Genomic DNA, 22459 nt, shown 5'->3' on the forward strand with positions numbered 1-22459 from the left:
TCCGTTATAAATTGGGCAGTGCGCATTAATTGATTTGTCTTGGTGGTGCCTTATCCATAAGCAATCGCAATCCCCCAATCAGTAAGGTTTGAGACGTTTCAGTTCCTTCGACATCCTCATCTGCCCAATCTTGCACAAGCATCCTTTCATCAGAGTCGTCGAGGCCAGGCTCAGCTTCCGGGTTCTTGATCCGATCTCGACGGAGGAACTCTTCAAGGGAATTCCTTCGCGCAGCCTTACTTTGCGTTCGGCCATGCCATTCAATACCTGCTCGAGCCCTGCCGGATTGAACTCTGGTCGTAACGGCCCGAATGCAAGGAGGTAGAACTCTGAACCGACGGAAGACTTAGTCAGTGACATGACTGACATGAAACTGTATCGCTCTCTGACCTTTGCACCACGGACATGCTTCTACGGCTCGATAAAACACGCTTTGAGCTTCCCTAAGGCGTCCTGTGCGAATTTCTAGCTGAAGAAGTACTCTCCACAATGCAGGACAATGCCCGAGACTAAATACAATATTAGGAGAATTCCGTCCGCAAGCTCCAACATGACAAATGCCTAAAACTGAACGAAACGTACCTTGGGATCTCCACCGCTTATGGAGCATAGACCGAACGCGATGCACATCCCAAGCCCCTCTCTCCCATTTTTCCACCCATATACTCCATAGCCACCTCGGTACGCCCACGATTTTTAGACCGCCCTTTGTGTCACCTGCGCCATCCAGAATTGCCTCGCTAATTCCACCTCTCACCCTTCCCCACACGGCTTCTCCCCGTTCACTTTCCAACCACACACCAAGGAGCAGAGTATTTGAGGGGTATTGCCGGACTGATTGTGCGATGTACTTGCGGAGATGGATAGGAGGACATATGTTCCGGAGTGTTATGGTGTAGTGGTGAATGATGCGAGCGCTCCCATATACGAGCGCTTCGCGTATGCGTTTGGATAAGCCCCCATCATTAGGGGAGTCTGAAAGATATGGAGTATAAACCTGGATCACATGTGGTACGTCGCGTTTTTGGAGTAGTTCGAAGAGTGCATAGGAGTTGAGAAGCGGCACAAGCGTTTCACCCAAAACGGAAGATGACGAAAGCACATGAGCGTACGCCTGCCTAGCCCGAAGAATAGGAATCCGCATATCCGGGTCCGTCTCAGGCACGGAAACACCACAGGCGCGACAAAGGAGGCGAGTTACTGCGGAGTCCTGACCGTCTAACCATTCCATTTCCGCCCATGCGTACCACATTCCTATTTTGGCACGGCTGTCAGAAGTATTGATCCAATTTGCGATAGGCTGTGGAGTCTCGTTTGTTTCAAGGTGCGTTTGGTACACCTTCCGGGCGAGATCAAATTTCCCTCGTATACATTGCAATTGAGCACAAGTGGTCCACAGCTCCAGGGAAGTAGGAAATGCGGACAGAATGGACTTTGACACTTTGAGGGATCTGGTACAAACAGGCCAATTGAGTTCAAATACCGACCTGATTGGTTATAGCTTACTCTTTGACATTAATGGCGGCTTCGAAGGCGATCCACAAATTAGCCCAAGCTTGCGACCTCAAACGGGAATCAACTTGCTGAAATATCCGTCTAAAGTTACCCTTCAATCTTGTTTGGGAGAGGTCTCACAATCGGGTAATCATACCTGACAAACTCGACGTCCACGCCATTCAATTCACTTGCCTCCCACATTCTACCTTCCCTTGTGGCCCATAGCCTTCAAGCCAACCCACAAGGCCGAGTGTCCATTCCTTCACAGGTCCCCATCCAGAACCCATCTTTCTCTCTCTACCCATTACCAATTCATCAGTAGACGTCCACCGTTGTCGAGCAGAGTGTGATGGCTGGCTTGACCAGGTGTCCCCAATTTGGTCAGGGAGAGAGAACAGAGACGCAATACGTGAGGAATTGAGCGCTGGACCATGGTACGACCATGGAGTATCCGAGCCCTGAATGTCGGTCTCAGACTCTAGAGGCAAGAGGGCGTCCGACAACCCGGGGATATGAAGACCCAGAAAATTAAGAAAAAGGAAAAGTGGGAATATCTCTTCCAGCTGGCTAACAGATGATTTGGGAAAGGACGAGACAGACATAGGAGGGAACAAGAGGGTTCGGATGTCGGAGAATAGGACGGTAGAGTATGGGTCATCATCGCCATCACCGTCGCGAGCAGAAAGCAATCTTTTTTCATCAAGAAAAGTTTCGGCATCATGCCAGCGCTGGTATCCATCCAGGCTATGTTGCGTTACATTGGACACTGCCTCGAGACCCGGTTTTGGTGGAGGATGCTGCGCATCTAATCCCTCTTCTTTCATCCATGAAATCCAACCTCCAGCATGGGGTTCGCCAATTCGGGGAGCTTCTGAATCCCAAAATTCTTCCAAGCCATCCAGCATAATTTGGAAGTCTGCGGAATCCAGGACGGCTGGCCGAAGATATAACCTACAATATCCACATTAGAACAAAATTGTGAACGAACAGTTGACTCTCACAGCTCCATCTGCGCTTGAAGTGCGGCACATGCCCTCTCTAGATAGCCTGGATTTGGGTACGGATTAAAAACAATGACGTCTGAAGATGAAGGTGATATACCAGCTTCTTTGAGAGCTACGACACTTCGCCAGAACAAACGCAACTGAATATAGTATTTCCGCCTTTCATCAGTGAGCGTATCTCTGATACGATGACGAATCATATGAAGCGTTTCAGCCAACGAGTCGATCCCAGACTTCTGCAGCCTGTAATTCATATATTCTAACCAGAGGTTCTCATCCTGAATATCATCGAGGGCTTCCTTCCAAGCTACATCCTCTGCTTCACTTCCTTTAGCCGCCCGGATGATGCTCAGATAACGAAGTCGAAGGGCGGTGGAATGTTTGTTCCTAGGGTGACTATCGATGGCCTTCTCCAACATGGTGACCCAGATATCTGCGCGACCAGCGGGAGTTGGATTCGCAGATGCGGTGTGCGCAATAACATTAAACCATGCATTGACATTTGTCTTGTCTGCCGCTAGTATCCGTTCCAGCCGAGCTGTCTCCGTCATACGGGCATCTGGTGCATCCTCATCAGATTCGGGTAGGTTGAGGCTTTCGCCGTCACTACTGTCATCTGAAGCTCCACCTGGCCTCCATCATGGATGGTTTCTATTAAGCGACTTGGGGCTACCTGATCGGGGCCGGCAAGAGATTTTCCCTGGACGGGGATAAAGTCATCCTCTTCTCCTGGAAGAAGGCTCTCAGATGACGGTATCAACCTCCGAGCCTTAGTCTTAGCAATAAGTCTGAAAGCGCGCAGGGTATGGGCGCGGCTAGCCTGCACACAAATAAAATATCACGTTTCCTGCAGCAAGGCGGATGAAACCCTTACGCTAACTCCGTGGGGAATATACAGCTCATATTTCTGAGATCTCGAGTCACGAAACAGCCTGGCATTTCTTGGGGCACCAAGAACGTGCCGGTCTCTCAAATGTCGATTAGCCCTAGGCAAATGACGAGAGCATTATCACAACTTACGACCATCCAAGTAGTACTGCTGTGCCTCGAGAAACAGCGTGCTAGTGCTGCCATATCGATCATCGTAGAAATTCGTGCCTGTAGCTGACAGGATATGGCTCTTTGGAGTTCTTGGCTCCTCGAGTATGCGCGGAGAATCTAGGGCATGTCTGGAAGGCGAGGATCGGTGACTTGAGCTGTAGCGTTCATAGTGGAGCCCGGATAGTGACTTTCTTTCCCTCCGCTTGGTGCTGTGCTCCTTACCCCGCGAAGGTGAGGAATATGGTTTAGATTCCCTTCTGGAATGATGGCGCTTGCCATGATCATCATTGTGATCTCGAGAGGTCGAGGATCGGCTTTCATTAGGCGTGTCAGAAGACTGAGCAACGAAGGAAGAGAACGAAGGTGCGGCCTTCCCAGCCTGCATTACTACACGTATGGTACTAAGATTCAATAAGTCAGAAGAAAAGCGCCCTTTAGGTTATAGAAATTGAACCATGAATGCACATGCTGGGTCTCGACGCAAATAGCCGTACACAAACCGGCCACGGGTCCACTTTCCATGCACTAGTATAGACGCCCTCCTCGTATCGAAATCTCTTGGTCAAACAGTGTTTGCTGAGTTGTGCGAGTCCAAATTCTCTCCGATACAGGCTACAGCTCACTTTTACACACTACCAGACTTCTTGAAGTTCTCACATTATCATCGCGTTAGATGTGAACATTCATTTGCGTCAACGTAAAGAACCGTTGTAAAACTCCAATAGTTCAATCTTTGTTTTTCTCCATCACGTACCAAAGCTCGACACCCACTTCCACAATGGCCTAGCTAGGCCGGGGGGGGGGGGGAACGGACGCGTAGTTCATCAGTTCTCAACGTGTTCCAAATGTATGGGTGAACTCGCGACGTAAGACGTCACTGACGCTGACGGGATAGCACTGGCGCGTGTTGCAACCCATTCTAAGGGTCCCCTGCTGGTGTTTTCGGATGCAGGCCATGCGAAAGGTTTATCGTATCAATTTCAAGGACGGGGCGTATTTCGATGCACCTTCACCAACCAATCGGTTTTGATGGTGAGCTCCCACTCTGGATCCGAAACCTAGGTTTTGCCTGACGGAAATGCACACGATGAATTTTCAGCTACAATCAGCGCACCCAACATGCAAAACACATCGTGTTTAGACGGGTGTTGATCGAAGTTCCGGCCTTCGACCTCGCAACTTTAGCGATAGGGCTCAGGCTACCTCCACATCGCTCGGGATGCAACTGTTTCTGGTATTGAGCACGTACCAGAGCTCGTCGAACGCTCTAAAGTTTAAAGGCCGATGGACTTGGATGGATGGAAGGGTAAACCATCATAGGCCGGTTTCGAACACGGTCTCCTTCCACAATATGTAACATACACTCTCAGGCTATCCCAGGAAGGTAAGCCAGATCAGTCGATCAAGAGATTTTACATTTCCATTTTACAACATCCTATGATGCCATCCACGTTGGTACTCCAGCTCCAACGCTTCCTCAGGCTCTCGTGGATCAACTTGCCACCGACGAATGTTCATACTAATAAGTACTGTGATGCAGTCTGTTGACAAAAGATGAGCATGGCAGCCGTCCACAAAACAAAACTTGATCCTGTCAGAGTGAGTGATGCTACTTAGGAGTTTGAACTGCTCGTGTAATGGTATTCATCTTTTCTCATGCGACCGCTCCTATCACCCCTCTCAAGCACGTCCAGTACGTCCCACTGACGCACTGGAATCGCTGAACACAATCGCTGAATTGTTCATTGTTGTGCAGATGACGTGTTGATTTGCCAATGAATTCAAAGCCACCTTGTGGCATCCCGATATGTACTGTTGAAAGGAGAACATTTTTGCCGCCTGTTCTCAACATCAGGAATATTACTAGGTATATAGGTATGCGTGTGGATCAGCGAGGACGATTGCGAAACACCTCAACTATGTCGTGCATCAAGGTCATGTCCCTCCATAATCGTCCGAAGTCGGACAAGGGGCTGTCCAGATCCGAATTGAACCATCCGTAGCTCCAGTGGCGAACATCAAGTCCCCATTGCTCCCATGATTCCACGATACAACAGTGTGCTCAATCCCAAGTTCCTTTGAATGTGCCGTATGGAGTAAACGTGCAGATTCTCGATCCCATATCAAAGTTTCACCCGCTGAAGCACGATGAGCTTCATGAGCGTGGAAAATTACTGAATTCTCCTACTTCTGCCAACGGCGACAACCATTTGATCCTCGGCCGAAGTACCTATGAAGCTCCCCAAGGTGGAAGGCCCTGTGAATGTTGTAGGGCCAGCGGGCAGATATATATGCATCGGAGAGAGATGGACACGCCAGCCGTCATCATCGGTATTGAGCTTGATCAATTGTGGAGGGCCCTAGAATCCAATTAGCGTAAGATGTGAGATTGAATGAGTGCGTGGCTTGCCCTGTCAGAAAACGTTATCATTGCACAATCGTTCTTCTCTGATAACGAGATCCAACGAGCTGGACGGCGTATAGGAATCTGACTATTTAAAATGCCCATTCAGCTCTGTGGCGGCAGGGGGAATATGTAGAAACACTTCACTCTTCAATAACCCCGGAAAGAAGATTGTAAACTAATGCGAGTATATGAGTGCGACGAAACAAAGGAGAGATAGCCGCGAACCGATGACGCGCCTCTCTGGTTCGGACTTCGAAGGATAAATGCCTTCTATAGATTTCTCTAGAGTGGCAACAGCCACGACGCTATGACATTGGTCAAAATCGGTCAGCATCCATATTAGTTAGTCTCACCGATTTTCATCCCTCACAACAGCAGCATCGTGAAGCAGGAACCGGTCGATTGTATGTGTTGCAACGGCGGATCCTTGAACGTTCTGCTCCAATTGTCATTAAAATCAGACAGAAATTAAATAATGGAATACCCACAAAGATATGCAAACTGCTCCCTTCCACTGACATGACCGTATTCCCTCTTGGCAGCCAAGACGCTGACTGGATGCCTTCGCTCCTGTCGATCGCTACATCTCGTGCATTCACCTGTAGGTGCAAATCCATGGCTCATGTGACCCGATAAAGGTGTGCTTTTTTGGCGTACCATGTGGTCCCAGATCCTTAGTCCCCCGCTTGATCTTGTGAGTAGCAAACGGCCGCTTGGCGACCATGCAATCTGCGCTACAGTTGCAGTAATATGGTCAAGTCGACGATAGACCTGGAATGGATCTCCAACTCTCCAGATTATGACGGTACTATCCCAGCTGCATGAAGCAAGATATCCCCCATTAGGACTGAATGCCAGATGTCTTATGGCAAATGCATGTTCGCTTAAAGCTGGAGAAGCGTTCAGTCGTCGTAAGGCCGGAATGATTACAGGGAGTGGAATTGGACGATAGGTAGCCGGGTAGACACGGCTAACGGAGGATGGTTCGCTTGGGGAGGATGTCAGAGTGATTTTTGGAGGTTTCAAATGAGAAACCCGAACGCTAAGCGGAATTGACTGTCTCCTGCTGCGGGAACGTCCCAGGGCTGCTAGAGCCGGGGACCCAGGGGGGATCACGGTCGTCGGGTGGGGATCTTCTGGCCTCTCAACATCAAGGTTAGGTGGAGCACGGTGGATAGGTTGGATACGCCCCCTTGAGTTTTCGAGAACCACACTCAACCATTGCCGGAGCTTACGCCAACGTTGCAATATTGAAGTACACAAATGTCGGGAAGCCACGACATACCTCTCCTTCGAGAGACAGTCATTAACCAGGTCAGCAAGCCACAACTTGCCACACGTTTGTGTGAACACCCATCGTTCGCCAGCGAACCAGAAAATGACAAGGAAAAGAGTCGTTGACGAGAATGACGTGCAGACGGTGATGATTAGGGGTATCACCGTTCTAGGAAACACTGAAAAACAGAAACAAACAAGTCCAGCCGAAAAAGCCAGCACCGAAATGACAAGGAAAAACAATGGCGCCTGCTTGATGACAAATAGTCCCCACCATGGCACAAGTGATCTTGGGCTCCGATATACGTATGTATGCCAGGCGTATGCAAGTTGGCTGTTAATTGCGCTCGCAAGTGAGAACACCTGATGGTTCGACTAAATATCGTGAGAAGGGCTGATGGGTGTGGTAAACTGACTAGAGAAGTTATCCACAGTAAATTCACAGCTTGCTCGAGACCGCTGGATTGGCTTTGATAGCTATACTGAACCACGGTGGCCGTGACTGCGCTGAAGAGCGTCGAAACTGTTGAAAGATTAAGGAAGGCGCTGCCAGTCTGCTGCTGGGCCAATCTGAGCGACACGAGTAAGTTCGTGATGACACATTTCAATATGACGACTCCAACCTTATTGTGGGTACTCCTGATGATGCGTAAAAGGGTGTTAAGGGCATCGCGAGGGGAGTAATTAGACTTGCCGAAATCAACGAAGTTAGCCAGAGCGTCCGTTACGGCACTCATGTGCTCGGAAAAGGGTCCTGTTGCTAACTCGTGAGCGTATAATGCAACAGAAGGCGAAGTCATACGCCCTGAAATCTGTCGGTTAATACAGAGACAATGCGGACTACGGTGCAGCGTACCTTTAAATTCACGCAAGCATGAGGCCCAGTACCGAATATCACACGCAAAGCTCGTGACAGACGTATTAATAGCTTCTTCAGCAAATTCAGATATATGATTTATGCACTGGATGCCGTGCATGAATCTAAACTGCGGAACAGAATCTGGTGGGTCAGAACTTACCTCAAGAAATTCATATAGTTCGATGGCGAGACGCTCAAATTCAAGAGGAATTCGCTCGGGGCTGGAGTCCTCCTCAAGTCCCATTGGGAGACTGGATGTCGATAGCCAAGCCTCAGGTACGGCCCTGACAGTGGGCCCAATCACTTCCTTTTTTATACCCGGGTAGACAACAGACACTTGCTCTCGAAGGAGCAGTAGAACACCAACAAGTCGAATGCGCAATTGGACTGCTGAAGCCACCAAGCCAGCCCCAGATCCCAAGTGCTGGACCGAGTTGTGAAAGCTCAGAAGCCTCCGATCAAGAGCGATTGCACGCCTGTGAACCAGAAATTGACCCTGGTCAATTCACGAAAGAACGGGAGCTCCGTCGCCTATACCTTTCAAATCCAACGAAAGCGTCCATCCCAGTCTCCTGGAGAGCATCCGTGTGGGCTGGAACCAGAAACAAATCAGCTAGCTTACCTCACAACAGCATCACCACACATACGCTTGTAGCGATTGTCTAACTCCGAATTTGCTTCAACTGGAGAGTTCAACGGGCTGTTTTTCTGCAAGTGTCTGAGCTCATGGATTGTCGACGGCTTTCGAAAATCCGGGCGGCTGGTCAGACTAGCACGAGAATGATGATTAGCAACCGCAGCACTTCTAGTCACCATTCACTCTGACATACGGTGGATGCACGGGAGTGCTGGAATGAAAATAATCCTCATCTCGTTGCGCAATGTCGCCAAGGAGTGAAGCAATATTAGCACCATGTTGTTGCTGCTGAGGAAATGGAAACCCCGGCCATCCACTGTTCAGCCCGTCACTTTAGTGAACAGTGCAGGAAGACAGAGAAAGTCTCTCACCGATCCTCGATAATCGCGGATCGAGGGGTCCTCAAAGCTTCTTGCCGAGATTGCGCAACATCATTGATGAGGAGTCTTAGCGTGGCTGGTCGGAGGTGACTTGGGGAATCGGAGACTCCCACATCTCTGGGCAATGGGGAACCCCCATCAGGGGCGGGCTGACGCCTAAGAGGTGTAGGAAGGGGGGCTGCGATGACGAGCCAAGTATCAGGACGACGTTCACATAGGATACGTAACTACGCACGATGGTGCTCCATAGCAAGCAGCAAAGGACCAATGTTCAAGATAGCAACCTATGTGATGGTCTTAAAAGTGCTTGTTCAAAGGCCGTAGTGTCGTGGCCAATTCAGGCGGGTTGAATTGGTCCGTTGTGGACTTTGCCGCAAGGCCGCCATGACACGAGCTAACAATGAGGAATTTGCAGTGTGGAAGATACCCGATGAGGGAACCGTATGCCATTAATGAGACCATTCAAATGCCTTGAGGTTAAGGTATGTTAGCGGAGCAGTCCAAAGTTGACTGTGTCAGTAACACAGCGCTCCAACATACCCAGGAGGTGACGTCTGAGCCACAGGATTAGTAGATCCTCTGGCCCCAATCCTTTCGTGAAGTAAGAAAAGGTCAAAACAAAGGTGCTTCGAATTATTGTTATCAAATCTCCGAGAGCATTCGGACAATTCCAGAAATCTGAGTCAGAAGCTGGCATCCTGATTCATGAATTGCCTCCCGCTTCTCCGACGTTGGTTCTCAGCCAAAGCGCACTTAACACTCCGACCTTACCAGGAGGAGTGCATCGAATCATGTCTAGATGCTCTGAGAGCTGGATACTCACGGATTGGTGTGTCTTCACCGACAGGTTCCGGGAAGACGACCATGTTTGTCTCTTTGATATCTCGCCTCACGCCTTCTCCTGAGCGTCCGAACGCAAGTCGCTCCCTGATTATTGTCAATTCAATTGAGCTTGCGCGACAGGCTGCAGACACTGTCCACAGGATACTTCCAGACGTGTCTGTAGATATAGAGCAAGGCCAGCACCATCGAGCATCGGGGTCCGCAGACGTCACCGTTGCTACTTACCAGAGCCTTCTGAGAGACGAAAGAATACGTAAATTTGATCCCGTGAGACTGAAGGCCGTGATCATTGACGAGGCTCATCATGCCGCGGCACCATCGTAAGTTGCCATCTAACGATTCTTATCCTCCATTTCCCGTTTGCCTTGTAGTTACCGAAGGCTTCTGTCACATTTCCACCACGGAATCGTAGAAGATGGTTCGGAAACGGAGTCGAAGGCCTCATCAGGCTTGAAGGTTCCCATAGTAGGCTTCTCTGCTACGTTCAGTCGCCATGACGGTGTAGCACTTGGCTCTATCTTTGAGCGTATCGTATATCATAGGGACTTCCTTGAGATGATCCGGGACAACTGGTTCGTGTACATCTCCTAATGAGATTCTTTAAGTACCCCACTCACTGGATATAGGTTATGCCCGGTACGATTCACATCTGTCAAAGCGCAGGTTGATTTGTCTAGGGTCAGCATAAATTCGGGAACGGGAGACTTCAACGCTCGGTCACTAGCTCATGTCATTAATACCTCATCAATTAATAAACTCGTGGTTCAAAGTTGGCTTGATAGAGCAGGCGAGAGCATTCTCATTTGAGTAATTTCCTGACACTGGCTGATAGGGCGGCACAGCAAACCGTCGTTCATCGCTTGTTTTCTGTGTCAATATTGCACATGTTCACGGCCTGACAAATGCCTTTCGCCAAGCCGGAGTAGACGCACGATATCTGTACTCGAAGACACCTCAGTTCGAGCGCAAAGCGCTTTTAGACAGCTTTAGGAGGGGTGAATTCCCAGTTCTTGTGAATTGCGGTTAGTGTATGTCCAGTGATGCCAATCGCAGGGCTCGATGACGCACCCATCAACAGCGATTTTGACGGAAGGAGCCGATATTCCCAATATTGATTGTGTTGTTGTCGCTCGTCCCACACGATCCAAAAATGTTTTTGCCCAGATGGTATGCGTTTCATTCTACTCCAATACCGACCCTGATTGGCCCTTAGATTGGAAGAGGAATGAGATTATCTCCGGAAACGCTCAAAAAAGACTGTCACATTATCGATTTCGTCGACACCATGTGTCACGTCAGTGGCGTAGTCTCTGCTCCTACACTGTTCGGGCTCAGCCCCGATACTGAGGTGACAGGTGCGCATCTTGGTCTTCATATAAGAAACACGCTCAAGCCGTCATACAAGACAACTCCACCGAAGATCTGGAGAGCCTGGCACAGCAGACAAAGGAGGTCCAACTATCTCCCCCGAACGACGTCCCTGAACCCAAATCCGTCACATACATTGACTACGATAACCCTTGGTCACTCGTTGACGATGCCTCAGGAGACCCACACATTTCGAAAATGAGTAAGAATGTTTGGGTAGCCTGCGGAGGGGGCCACTACGTCCTTGAGTGTATGGGTCGGGGTTACATTAAGATATCTCCTTCTGCGCGAACCAACGGAGATTCCCATTATGTTGCGCACTACACTGCTGCATCGATGAAGTGGTCGGAAGCCAAAGCCATCGGGCTGGCGACACGCTTTCGCAGCAGACGGAATGTTCTCACCGCGGATACTTTGGAACGAGCCATCCAGGGCTGTGACACTTATGCTAGAACCAGGGTTGTATATGGACCAATGCAGCTTGGGTAGGTTGAACGCGTGCAACTTTAATCGTCGACTCACATTCCTTTCAGTCTGTTACATTCTGCTAAGTGGAGAAGGGACCCTGCCACGGAAGGCCAGCTTGCATATCTCAAAAAAAGGTTCAAAATGGACAATGCAGCTGCCTCCCAGTCCATCGAACTCCCAACTCATCCTGGTGCTTGGACAGGCGGCTTGAGGAACCTGACCAAAGGGCAGGCTGCAAACATTATAACCCGTTTGCAGCACGGGGCCAAGGCTCATTACGATCGTAAGCAGAAAATGGTGAAAAAGGCCCACGAAGCAGCCGCCAGAATGGCAGAACGTGTAGAGCGTGAAACTGTTAGGGTAGGGCCGCTGAGGCGGTAGGATGTGCAATGTGCATATCCAACTGTGTCCGTTGGGGTCCTTTTATGCATCGCCTAGTTGGTGCCCAGGCATCGCTGGTGCAAACGCGAACGGTCCCGAGGCTTTTGTCTTGACATCATTTCCTCGCATATATAGTGAGTAATTTATCCATCAAGCTATCACAGTTTCTCCACTCCTCTAGCATTATTGATCGGTATAAGGGGTGTAGTTCGTTAATTAAGCTTGTTGAATGCCTCCAAGGCATCACCATCCTGAGAAGTCGTTTAGGAATGTCAACAGCAGCGATCCAAAAATAGCGCGATCGACGATGAAAGTTGCAAAATTCAACAAATGATTGAACTTCTGCACGAGCTTCTTGGGCTGCGTGGAAACCCCCAGATATTTCCCAACAATTCATGATCGGAATATAAAAGGCCCGGTAAACATACTGGGTGGCTTACAGCTTATAGAATTAGCTACTATCAAATGACTCATGCCTCCTAGCGCTTCACTGTTTTAAACAACAGTCAGAAAAGGTGTCTCGTACTCGAGAACTAAGTCGTTTCACTATATGATATAAGTAAGCCAGGACTGTACAGTTCCACATCATGTAAATGCACAATCACAAGCCACAAGAGATATGACGTCCACCCGTGATGGAGGCTAATTACTCACACCTCTGCTGGGCACTCGCTGCAAGAATATCGTCAGTGCGTTTACTTGCTATATATCAGCCAGCAGCGGATACCTGAGTGCGATATCAATAGTTAGATATTTGTAAGTACATGACCAAGCAGGCCTGAGTGCGATATCAAGTTGATAGGTAGATATCGTACTCTGGTCAAGTCGCTGGTGCTTATATATCTATTTGAGTGGGCAGCCAGAACAAAGGGTACAAGATAGCAAACAACATGGAGTTAGAGTAAAGTAATGAGGGTGGACATCCCGCTGCCAGTGCAGGCGGTTACAGTTTGTATGCTTTGATGCGCCACATCGGTAATAGGTGCTTGATGGCCCAACCTCGTCACTGCGCCACGTCGGGTCGCCACGTCGGGTTGCCACGTCAACATTGCTGTCATGTCAGTTCGTAAATTCCAGGTGGAGCTAATTCGGGTCGGAGACTGCCGCTCTAGGTGTCAGCCTCTATCGCTGTTGGGCCCCAGAGTGCGCGAAACATGGCCGAAGATGAGGCAATTCGTCACAACTCAGTGCCAATAAATCAACGTTAGTCAACCGTTTCCTCAATTTACCAGCTCTGAACTCCTGCAGCTCTCAGCGCTCAACCATCCCTTCCATCACTCGAGGCTACGGTGCCTTCCAGATCTCTCTTTGTCCATGAGAATGGGGATAGCTACGAGCTCTGGGTACATCCAGATCTACCGAACAGGGCGATTCTCGTCAATAATATCAAGGTCAGCGCCTATATCTGCATTTATGCTCCTGACTGATTTACGGGCAGAACCACGGTGGCACAATCGTGCATGAAATTGGCTCAGCGTATGTGGCAATCATCTCCCAGAGTATGCCCGAGGGCGAGTATTCAGTGCTAAAAGACGATCCCGACGGCACTGTTGGAATTTCACCTAACTGGGTGAACGATTGCATTGAGGGTCAATCCTTAAGGGACCTCGAGGAGTACATTATTTGGAGACCTACAGATGAAGACGAAGAAGGTCAAGGAAAAGGCGTTGGGCCAGGAAAAACGGAACAACAAAACTCGGAGGAAAGTGAAGATGAAGAGGTTATACCTGCATCGATTCCTCGCCCGAAACTCAGCAGCTCGCCGCCTTCGACCGAAACGAAGGACGAAGACGAGAAGTTCATGTTATGGGCCGCCCCACTGTTTTACGCTGTCAAGCCTCACGCGCCATGGAATGATTTGTATGATTGGTGCGCCGACAACGTTTGTAACTCCATCGGTAATCATTTTTCAGCTCTCGTATCCTGATTGCCTTCATATAGAGTCAACATCGCCCATATCAATATTGGCTGGCGTTGAACCACGCTCAGAAACCATTTCGCAGTCAGATGGATGAGGTTCTAAAAGGAATAAAGCAATCGTCGTATGGGTCTGGAAAAAAATCATCAAGACCATCAGGTTCTCTATCTACAAGTCCTCGAAAGTTCGCCGCTCCTCGTTCCGGACGTCCATGGAAGGCCTACTCCGACAAAGAGCTTTCCGCGATGGTGAAACACATAGCATTACATCCCGATTTGACAGGGGACAACCTATGGAAGCGCTTCCACTGGAAGGTACTGCACACCTGGGCTCCACCCATAAACCAGCCGCTGAACCTTTGCAGCCATCCCAGCGTAGCGTGCCTGCATACCGGGAATATCATCGCGGGCATCAAGATTACTTTACCAATGAAGTGAAGCGCTACATGAGGACCGAGGGTGAAGAAGTGGGAATTCATTCCAGCAGCTCGTCTTCGTCTTCGTCTTCGTCAAGCGAGTCCGACGCTGGAGTACATGGTAAAACCAGTGGCAAAGGGCTAGGAACCCAGCGAAAGCTTGCGCTGGGCAGGCGAACTGGACGAGGCCATTCTCTCTCTAAGGAAGAGATTCGTGCTATGAAGGAGTTCTACCAGGAAAACCGACATAAGTACCCTGATCATTCTGAACTATGGGAGCGATTTGCGGAACTCGTGCGTACAGTCGATTGTCCCTTTTGTGTATGCACCTATCTGACTATCGCAACCTCGTACTTTTAGCATCCGACCCGTTCTTCTGCGTCGTGGTCCGGCCAAGCCCTTCGTTCCGCTCATCTAATCGGGATTCGTCCCAGTGGCAGTGTCGAGGACGACGACAATAAACTTACCCAAGAGTCCGAGTCGGATTCCTCATCCTCAGGGAAGGCTCCTCGGTCCCCTCCAAAAATGAGGATGGGTCCATTCACAGAGCAAGAGGATGAGCTGCTCAGACGTCTTGGGCGAAAGTTGGGTTATCCCCCTGCGATTGATGCGAAAGCATGGGATGGCTTCTGCAATAACGTAAGTATCTTTACGCTGCAGTCGCAATGAATTTAGACGTTGAGACGTTCCAGCATCCGTCGAGGAGTAAATGGAGTTGGCGTAGCCGTTATGAGAGTCAGATCTACCCGAACAGACCTGTCGATCACAACAGCGTCTGTAACGGTGCGGATACCCAGTCCTATACACCATCAAACTCCCCTCCTAGACGGCGGTCGGACCCATCATCACATTTAGGCGCTGGAGGTGGAAGTGTTCGACTGGCCCTTAAAAGACTTCAGCCTCTGGATCCGGTAGATGCAGCCCCCAGCAAACGTGCACGTAACGATATCGTGTCAGCCTCGACAACAGCGTCTTCTCATACTCAGATTCCTGTTCCCGGATCTGACACACCTTTTCTCACTGCGGTTGGGAACAATGCTCCGCTAACCGGGAATACCTCGCTATCCCACTTCACTCACGAGGACGTTGCCGCCGCTATCGTGTGGGTGGCTACCCGTCAACGCCCGAGAGATTTGACCCAAAATATAGACAGCTGGAAGACATTTGCGGAAACGGTACGTAAATGTAAATGAATATGGCTAAACGAGGAGGCTCACATTGTGTACACTTCTTGAGCAGCACACCTCCCATAAAGCTGAGGGGTGGGTTCAGTACTACTATAGCAGATTCGACTTCTTCCAAGGCATAGAGTACCGGATTGACAATCCTTGACCCTTCTTCCTCTGTTCTACGTGTCTGACGCCACTGGCTGCACTTCATCTTTGGCTTTTGTTTTAACCTCTGACTACTATTCAACTGTGCAACTACGATCCTGCCGATGAATGACAATGGCCAAGGCGCAAGCCATCTCGATGACACCCACTCATCTATGCAGTCTTCGCGCATGCAAAGATAGACATCAAACAGCAAGTCAGACGCACAGTGTAGGCTCGATAAATTCACCCAGATGATTTGATGACCTCGAGCCAGTAGACTTCAGATATCTAGGCTGTTGGATGTGATGGCGTTCGGCGGAGGTTGGGATTACTGGGACAAATCTACGCAGATTACCCAGAAATGGACAAGGAAACCCATTCAAATCGATCAGTAGGCCTCATGGTGAAAAGGTTTGAGGTCGGAGGTGGATCGATGCCAGGAGACGACGATCGGCTTGTCAAGGCTTCGGATCGAAAACCGTCGCCCTCGCCAACCTACACACCGTACTTAGCGATCCATTTGATCACTGTGGTAGCAATCAGATTGCACTCATGAGATATTACAAAGGCATGTACACAAGACTTGGGGAGAAATGCAAGCTAGACAGCTCAAGCGATGCTCCGATGTGTTAGAGAGCGTAGTCACCACCCCATCGCCCCTCGACACCACATAACACTGCTGTCGCATGGTGAGGAGAGAGAATGCTGACTGATGACGGGAAATTATGCACTCGATAGCTTCCCACGATCGGCGTTAGCAATTCTCGGCATATTGAATGCTAGCACGTACAATTTATTGGGTGCCTGCCAGCCCGCGTTGACAGCTGCACAGGGTCAACATTTTGATGCCTGAACTTCCCTGTTGTCAACTGACGCCTCTATTTGTACCAAATAACAAACGCCCCCACAAGCTGAATTTGCTCCCTGACGAAAGTTCATCACGCGACTTCGACAACTGGCATGGAGTCCTCGAGTCTGCAGCACAATGGCCCAACACCGCTGCTATTCAAACAAGACAATGGCGATAATCTGGAGTTGTGGGTACACCCCAGTATCGATGGCTACACCGAATTGGTTCGAACTATCAAGGTAAGGGTGGTCGCACAATGTTTCATGACGCACGACCTGACGGTGGGTGGCTAGGAAAACGGGGGAACCGTCGTGGATTCTCCAGAAACGGCAAACTTTGTGATTGTTGGAAGTGAAATGTCGAGTGATCAACTCGAGTTCGTGGTATCGGGACAGTTGGACACTGTAGTTCTCGCTCCTAGTTGGGTCGATGACTGTGTGTCGCACAACAAGATACAACTGTGTTTGAACCATATTCTTCTGTTGTCGCGAGAGGGCTTCGAAAACTACTGTGGAATGCTTGTTAATGACGCCAGCGAGTTTCAAGACGGCTCCGAGATTGCAGTCAACGCGGATGGTCGATGCTTCCTTGCGGCTGCCAAACACCTGCTATCTGAAGACTCTTCGCGTCCTTGGGAGGACGTGTACAGCTTGTGCGCTTTGGAGGCGAGTATCTGGTCGGTCCAATGCCAAGGTTCTGTCCCAGTTAACGATTCACTCAGGATGCAGACAAGAAAGAGTCGTTCTGGATAGACCTCAACGGTCCTGGCACCAGAGTGAGAGAGAAGGCGGATATTCTTCGCACTCTGGCTCGGGCTCGCGATCGTTACGATGATTTACTGAGGGGTCTCCGCCGTCCATCTGAGGAGAGTATCTCAGCGAAACCCTCTGAAACTTCGCAGTTACAGATGAAGGGACCACTCCCGAGGAAGATCTCGGTTTGATACGCCACCTTGCTACAGATCCTCCAGGAAGCCAAGTTACGGTATGGGAAAACTTCCACACGAAAGTCAGTGTCTCGCGAGACGTTCCTGTTTGAAGCTGTTAATTCCTGAATCCTTAGTATCCGCACCGAACAGCTGGAGCTTGGGAGCAATATTATACTACTAAAAAGGATTACTTCGATCAGCAAATCCAGGCGTACAGGTCCGAGAAGTCTCCCGATTTGGTCGCGAAGGACGCGACACGATCAAAGTCGTCTGATGCTACAACGTCGAATGCCAAACTGAATCGGAACGTGGAGGTCGTTATACACAGAACGCCCAACGGGAAAACACAGCACAATGGTACGCTCAATACTTCACTATGAGTTGGCGACAACTTTGTGTAAAGTCTTATGATAATGCATTCAGGGGCCCCTAATACCGGATCCACATCTGGTATCGAGCCCCCACCGTCGATTCGAGGTCGAGGTTTCGCATTCACGGACGAAGAAAAGCGATCCATGAAAGAGTATTGGGCGTGCAATATTTCCAAAGATAGGTCGAGTGCATCTGCACTATGGGAGAGGTATGCCGAGTTGGTGCGTCGAATAAATTTCTGCATCTATGACTACTGAGATGGTTTCCTCCCTCTAGCACCCACACAGATCCCCAGGCGCATGGAATGCGCTCGCTCGTCGACATCCCGAGCTGTTTCCTATGAAATCCCCTGGAAAAAATGGTGGGCCCGATGAGGATGAGTTTGAAGACGATCGCAACGACGACTACGACGACTACAACGACGGCGACGAAAGCCATTCTCACACCTACAATGGTACTTTGGCACGCCTGAGGCCGTATACGAAGGAAGAAGAAGACTCGTTGATTGATTTCATTGGTAAGCAGGGGGAAACCATTCCTGGGAATGCGTGGGTAGAATTTCAGCGAGAGGTTCATTCCTATCAAGTCTTGGGTGAGCTTTGAAATGCTCAACGTCCTCTCAAATTTATAGCACACCTCTCGAACTGTTGTTGGGTGGAGAAGCAGATATCAGCTTCGCAAAGCTTACTACAAAGCAGAGGCCAGTATACGTTCACAACAGCCACGAAAAGCATCTGCCTTGCTCTTGCCTTCCGCCCCCAAGTGGCGCTCCCCACCTCCAGATCCGCTGAGTACTCAGGCGCTGAAAAGAGTCCGATCTTTTGAATTATATCAGCCGAACACTGTCAAACGACGCCGCAGCGACGGGCACGGACATGTGCACTCCAAGCCACCAACAAAGCCTGGATCAAGCTCGGAAAACGCTGGGGCGCAAATGTCTTCCCTCAATGGGAGGCCTGAGAGTGGTGCGACCATGTTGGACGGCCCTCTCCCGAAGTCTGCCACACCGGACATATCTATCACCGCCCCGTTGCCCGGGTTTACTCGTCAAGATCTCCAAGCGGCCATGGCATGGGTCGCCTCGCGCGAACTACCTACGGATCTTCACGAGAATGTTTCAAGTTGGGAAAATTTCGCTACACTTGTCAGTGCCAGTGATTTTGTTCTTGTACAACCCTCTTGAGTGACACGCTCCTTTCCATAGCATTCAAATCACGACGCTGAGGGTTGGGTACGGCTTTATTATTACCACTTTGATCTATTTAAAGGGATGGAGGCGCAAATAAATTGCTTTACATAAATGAGATGCGTTTTTTCGCTCCCAAAAGCAGGATTTCCAATTCTCACTTCATCTGTTGATGTTAAAAGTATGTTGTGTCCGTTCCCTCGCTTGCTCTCAGCATGTATATAAGTTAGGGCACTACTCAGATGTCGTTACAGGTTCGGCGGGACTCCGTGGTTGCTTGAAAAATGTTTGTCGCCGCTTTTCTCTTGCCTCCTTGGAATCAGCATCCCGTCCATCACCTGATAGTTTTCCACCATTGACATCTAGTGCCCCGATAGTAGCCCCAAGAAAAGCACATGAACCTATGGCAATGGGAAGTGATCGTGCTGAAAAGAAATAGATAATTAAGAGAGGGTGTAAGAAGCAGATTGGCCGATTGAAACCAAAGCTGGAAGCCATTGCGCACCTCGTATCCCAGCAAGGAATCCGGCGGCACAACCACCAGCAACACCATTTAATGGGTCGTCAACCTGCCGCACGTTTGCAGTATATGAGTCAGTGAAGGCGAAAACGGCTCCCATTCCAGCTGTTCAAGGTGACAATAACACGGGCATTGTACCAATATTTAGCTCAAATCACCAGTTCACTGAATGTTTGGTGGCGTACCAAAAAACCCTATCGTTCCACCAGTACGAGTGAAAACGCCTGCAGCCCCGCGATTGTGTGAATCGAGGGCATTCTGCACAGCACTGACGAGCAGTCCTACCCCCGCTCCTTTGAGTCCGGCGGTCGCTGCCGTTTCAACGGTAGCCTTAGGATGGTAAGTAGTATCTTCTGGATTTGAGACTGCGGCCTCAATGGTGTGTGTTGGTGAGGCCATAACTAAAGTACTAGGGTAAAAGCGTGACAGGAGGGAGCCACGTGAGGTCATTTCAGAGTCTCTGCTGAACCGCTATTGCGGAAGTTCGGATATTCAAGGGGTCTTTGGCTCGACCGGGTTCAGGGTTTTCATGGAATAGAAAATAAAAGAATATTATTCAAACATTGGGGGTCGAGAAAGCAAGAATGAATGAAGAAACCCATGAAAGCGGGGCTGTATGTAGGTTGTTGCCAACAACACATGCAACACCAGTCACGAAATGTGTCCGTGCATGAGCGGATACCAATGTCTTTAGCAGCAGCTTCCGGAGCTCGATGGAGCCACCGATTGGCCAGGAGTGACCACGCTAGCCTTCGAGCTAGCGCCAGCTGGTGTGGAGGTCGACCCCATACTGAGGTTAAACACTCAGCATCTTTACTTTGGTGTAATGAACAGAAAGGAACTCACCGGTCCTTGATTTGCTTAGCCATAGTCAAGAAGGCTTGCTCCACGTTAGTTGCATTCTTCGCCGAGGTTTCAAGGAAAGGAATGGTCAACTGGTCGGCGAATTCCTGGAGTTGCACACAAAGGAAAGCGTCAGAATAGCTGAGTAGAGGAAAGGAGAATCCATACAGAAATACCTTAGCAACGGTGTATTCCACAACCTTTTTGCTCGTCAAATCCGACTTGTTTCCAACCAGGAGCTTGTTCACTCCTTCAGACGCATATCGATCAATTTCCTGGAGCCACTGCTTGACGTTTGTGAATGTGTCTATGCAATTACAATGCCGCTATGAATGGGTATAACAAGTTGAGGCGGGATGGAAACCACGTACCATTGTCCGTCACATCATACACAACAATAATCCCGTGTGCACCGCGGTAATACGATGACGTGATGGTTCGGAAGCGTTCTTGACCTGTGTGCAACCGTTTCCAGATGATTATCATCACTGTAATCTAATTTCATGAAAACCGACCTGCTGTGTCCCACTGGAGAAAGAGGTTCAAGTTAGTTCCATATCAGAGAAGCTGAGTAACGCAAAGTTTATGCTTATAGCACTGGTGGCGTGAGGGGTACCGAATGTGCGCCTATCACTTGAAGGTACACCATCACACAACACCAACAGCATTTGCTGTTTAGAGAGGATGAACTCACAATTTGCAGCTTGACAGTCTTCCCTTCCAGTTCTATGGTGCGAATCTTAAAGTCGACGCCAATGGTAGAGATGTAGCTCTCGGTATATGTGTCGTCTGCAAAGCGGAGCAGTAGACAAGACTTTCCGACGCCCGAGTCGCCAATGAGTAAGAGCTTGAACAGGTAGTCGTATTCAGGAGTGTTCATTGTTGATATGCTCTGAATGATTAGAGAAGACTTTTAGTGATATTGCAGCCTCAAGCAGATTCTATCACTGCAATAAAGGGCGGGTAAGCTTTAGGTGCGCAATGGGCAAGGAGGTTGGGACTGACACGGGTAGAAGATGAGTCCGTCGTTCGGTGTTAACGGCGTTTGCCGTACATAATACCGTTTCTTCATAGCCCGGTCAACCGCATCTGGCGCTTATGCATTGCTGCGCTCGTACTAGATTTAGTTTTATTCACGGCAAGCTTGTCTCCACCAAGGCGGCAGATATGTTGTCTATCAACTTTGAGAAATAAGGAAGGTATGTGTGGTTCGTTAAGGAACGCCATGCACAATATTGGTTGCTAGGAGAAATTTTCTGCTTTCTCCTCGCCCCGCTCCTGCTACTTTGCGTGTGCGTGCCCCAAATCACGGTTGCACGGACTGTGTGGTTTTGCAAATCTATTCACAAGAATGATTGAAGCAAAAGATTCAGTGCCCACAATATTTACTTTTTGGTTCATCCCCCCGTTGAACCGGGAAAATGCTCACGCAAGTCACCAACCCGTTCTGGGAGGAGTATAAACTGTCTCTCGAGCTTTCACAACAATAATCACTCAGAATCCCATCAATTCATCTTCTGCGGCGTGTTGCCCTCCCATAACTCCAGGAAGACAACAGCGCCCTGCAGCATGATGTCTGTTCATTCCCAGTGTTTTTGGGAAGACATCTCTGGGTGCGTCTCAAGGGCTCCATACGTCATCTTGTCTGCAAATCAATTTCGCACTTTATAGTTCCATTTATGGCAAGGGACTGAGCCCTTGGCAGCTCAACACCAGTACCTCATAGTTCAACGAACACCGGGAGTAGTGCATCCATATCTATGTCATGTCAGTGAATGCTACGGTCGGCATACACAGAGATGTGGAACAACCAACTACTTGAGTGTCCGATCGTTTGGCTGCTAATTTTGCTAGACGTCCCAAAGTGGCTACTACCATGTCATTGGGCCTGTTAGGAGGAACAGAGGGTTGAGATGAAGCTACTATCACTTCAAGTCTACCACCGGCTGCC

At 49.4% G+C, this 22459-nt stretch overlaps 7 protein-coding genes across 7 annotated transcripts; 4 read left to right on the forward strand and 3 right to left on the reverse strand.

Moving 5' to 3' along the window:
- Positions 1 to 78: 78 nt before the first annotated feature.
- Positions 79 to 3927, reverse strand: EI90DRAFT_3017914 (NRDE-2, necessary for RNA interference-domain-containing protein; the record flags this gene model as incomplete). Its single annotated transcript, XM_039057161.1, has 8 exons — positions 79 to 329; positions 583 to 1451; positions 1507 to 1607; positions 1704 to 2448; positions 2499 to 3129; positions 3165 to 3321; positions 3376 to 3467; positions 3522 to 3927. The coding sequence occupies 8 exons, from the start codon at positions 3925 to 3927 to the stop codon at positions 79 to 81; spliced, it is 3252 nt and encodes a 1083-aa protein (XP_038913856.1).
- Positions 3928 to 5359: 1432 nt separating this feature from the next.
- On the reverse strand, positions 5360 to 9757 carry EI90DRAFT_2974806 (uncharacterized protein). Its single transcript, XM_039055820.1, has 19 exons — positions 9641 to 9757; positions 9336 to 9570; positions 9092 to 9278; positions 8914 to 9036; positions 8731 to 8852; positions 8621 to 8675; positions 8244 to 8559; positions 8081 to 8186; positions 7919 to 8029; positions 7848 to 7863; positions 7641 to 7794; positions 6607 to 7587; positions 6438 to 6548; positions 6303 to 6385; positions 6175 to 6254; positions 6094 to 6124; positions 5953 to 6034; positions 5732 to 5902; positions 5360 to 5681 (listed from the first exon to the last, which is right to left on the reverse strand). Exons 2-19 carry the CDS (start codon positions 9346 to 9348, stop codon positions 5478 to 5480), a joined length of 2946 nt encoding a protein of 981 aa, XP_038913857.1. The 5' UTR covers positions 9349 to 9570; positions 9641 to 9757; the 3' UTR covers positions 5360 to 5477.
- Positions 9758 to 9797: 40 nt separating this feature from the next.
- EI90DRAFT_2998303 (P-loop containing nucleoside triphosphate hydrolase protein) lies at positions 9798 to 12627 on the forward strand. The gene is made up of 9 exons (XM_039056258.1): positions 9798 to 10263; positions 10315 to 10515; positions 10570 to 10730; positions 10786 to 10965; positions 11022 to 11110; positions 11157 to 11298; positions 11349 to 11796; positions 11845 to 12294; positions 12361 to 12627. Exons 1-8 carry the CDS (start codon positions 9806 to 9808, stop codon positions 12158 to 12160), a joined length of 1995 nt encoding a protein of 664 aa, XP_038913858.1. The 5' UTR covers positions 9798 to 9805; the 3' UTR covers positions 12161 to 12294; positions 12361 to 12627.
- Positions 12628 to 14185: 1558 nt separating this feature from the next.
- Positions 14186 to 15879, forward strand: EI90DRAFT_3066290 (uncharacterized protein). Its single transcript, XM_039060944.1, has 5 exons — positions 14186 to 14392; positions 14443 to 14787; positions 14854 to 15132; positions 15186 to 15668; positions 15733 to 15879. Exons 1-5 carry the CDS (start codon positions 14324 to 14326, stop codon positions 15823 to 15825), a joined length of 1269 nt encoding a protein of 422 aa, XP_038913859.1. The 5' UTR covers positions 14186 to 14323; the 3' UTR covers positions 15826 to 15879.
- A 688-nt stretch (positions 15880 to 16567) lies between these two features.
- On the forward strand, positions 16568 to 17700 carry EI90DRAFT_1644470 (uncharacterized protein). Its single transcript, XM_039051994.1, has 3 exons — positions 16568 to 16898; positions 16953 to 17324; positions 17388 to 17700. The coding sequence occupies exons 1-3, from the start codon at positions 16770 to 16772 to the stop codon at positions 17409 to 17411; spliced, it is 525 nt and encodes a 174-aa protein (XP_038913860.1). The 5' UTR covers positions 16568 to 16769; the 3' UTR covers positions 17412 to 17700.
- EI90DRAFT_1644506 (uncharacterized protein) lies at positions 17418 to 19326 on the forward strand. The gene is made up of 7 exons (XM_039051995.1): positions 17418 to 17667; positions 17738 to 17944; positions 18011 to 18180; positions 18236 to 18551; positions 18626 to 18659; positions 18795 to 19103; positions 19164 to 19326. The coding sequence occupies exons 1-7, from the start codon at positions 17646 to 17648 to the stop codon at positions 19243 to 19245; spliced, it is 1140 nt and encodes a 379-aa protein (XP_038913861.1). The 5' UTR covers positions 17418 to 17645; the 3' UTR covers positions 19246 to 19326.
- Positions 19327 to 19379: 53 nt separating this feature from the next.
- On the reverse strand, positions 19380 to 21388 carry EI90DRAFT_3017918 (uncharacterized protein; the record flags this gene model as incomplete). Its single annotated transcript, XM_039057162.1, has 8 exons — positions 19380 to 19546; positions 19651 to 19770; positions 19851 to 20074; positions 20512 to 20615; positions 20685 to 20815; positions 20880 to 20963; positions 21024 to 21036; positions 21203 to 21388. The coding sequence occupies 8 exons, from the start codon at positions 21386 to 21388 to the stop codon at positions 19380 to 19382; spliced, it is 1029 nt and encodes a 342-aa protein (XP_038913862.1).
- Between the last annotated feature and the right edge of the window lie 1071 nt (positions 21389 to 22459).

This window comes from Cantharellus anzutake (assembly GCF_015039405.1).
Source record: "Cantharellus anzutake strain C23 chromosome Unknown EI90scaffold_38, whole genome shotgun sequence".
Taxonomy (NCBI): Eukaryota; Fungi; Basidiomycota; class Agaricomycetes; order Cantharellales; family Hydnaceae; genus Cantharellus; species Cantharellus anzutake.

Coding starts and splice junctions, on each gene's coding strand:
- EI90DRAFT_2998303 (XM_039056258.1), top strand. CDS start 9,806: ATGAATTGCCTCCCGCTTCTCCGACGTTGGTTCTCAGCCAAAGCGCAC. Junction 10,516..10,569: donor GAGATGATCCGGGACAACTG/GTTCGTGTACAT, acceptor CACTGGATATAG/GTTATGCCCGGTACGATTCA. Junction 11,111..11,156: donor AAAATGTTTTTGCCCAGATG/GTATGCGTTTCA, acceptor ATTGGCCCTTAG/ATTGGAAGAGGAATGAGATT.
- EI90DRAFT_1644506 (XM_039051995.1), top strand. CDS start 17,646: ATGGGAAAACTTCCACACGAAA. Junction 17,668..17,737: donor GGGAAAACTTCCACACGAAA/GTCAGTGTCTCG, acceptor CGCACCGAACAG/CTGGAGCTTGGGAGCAATAT. Junction 18,660..18,794: donor AAGCTTACTACAAAGCAGAG/GCCAGTATACGT, acceptor GAATTATATCAG/CCGAACACTGTCAAACGACG.
- EI90DRAFT_2974806 (XM_039055820.1), bottom strand. Junction 9,037..9,091: donor TCCGCGATTATCGAGGATCG/GTGAGAGACTTT, acceptor CGGGCTGAACAG/TGGATGGCCGGGGTTTCCAT. Junction 6,549..6,606: donor TAAGGATCTGGGACCACATG/GTACGCCAAAAA, acceptor TTGCACCTACAG/GTGAATGCACGAGATGTAGC.
- EI90DRAFT_1644470 (XM_039051994.1), top strand. CDS start 16,770: ATGGAGTCCTCGAGTCTGCAGCACAATGGCCCAACACCGCTGCTATTC. Junction 16,899..16,952: donor AATTGGTTCGAACTATCAAG/GTAAGGGTGGTC, acceptor GTGGGTGGCTAG/GAAAACGGGGGAACCGTCGT. Junction 17,325..17,387: donor ACAGCTTGTGCGCTTTGGAG/GCGAGTATCTGG, acceptor CTCAGGATGCAG/ACAAGAAAGAGTCGTTCTGG.
- EI90DRAFT_3066290 (XM_039060944.1), top strand. CDS start 14,324: ATGGTGAAACACATAGCATTACATCCCGATTTGACAGGGGACAACCTA. Junction 15,133..15,185: donor GGGATGGCTTCTGCAATAAC/GTAAGTATCTTT, acceptor GAGACGTTCCAG/CATCCGTCGAGGAGTAAATG. Junction 15,669..15,732: donor GGAAGACATTTGCGGAAACG/GTACGTAAATGT, acceptor CTTCTTGAGCAG/CACACCTCCCATAAAGCTGA.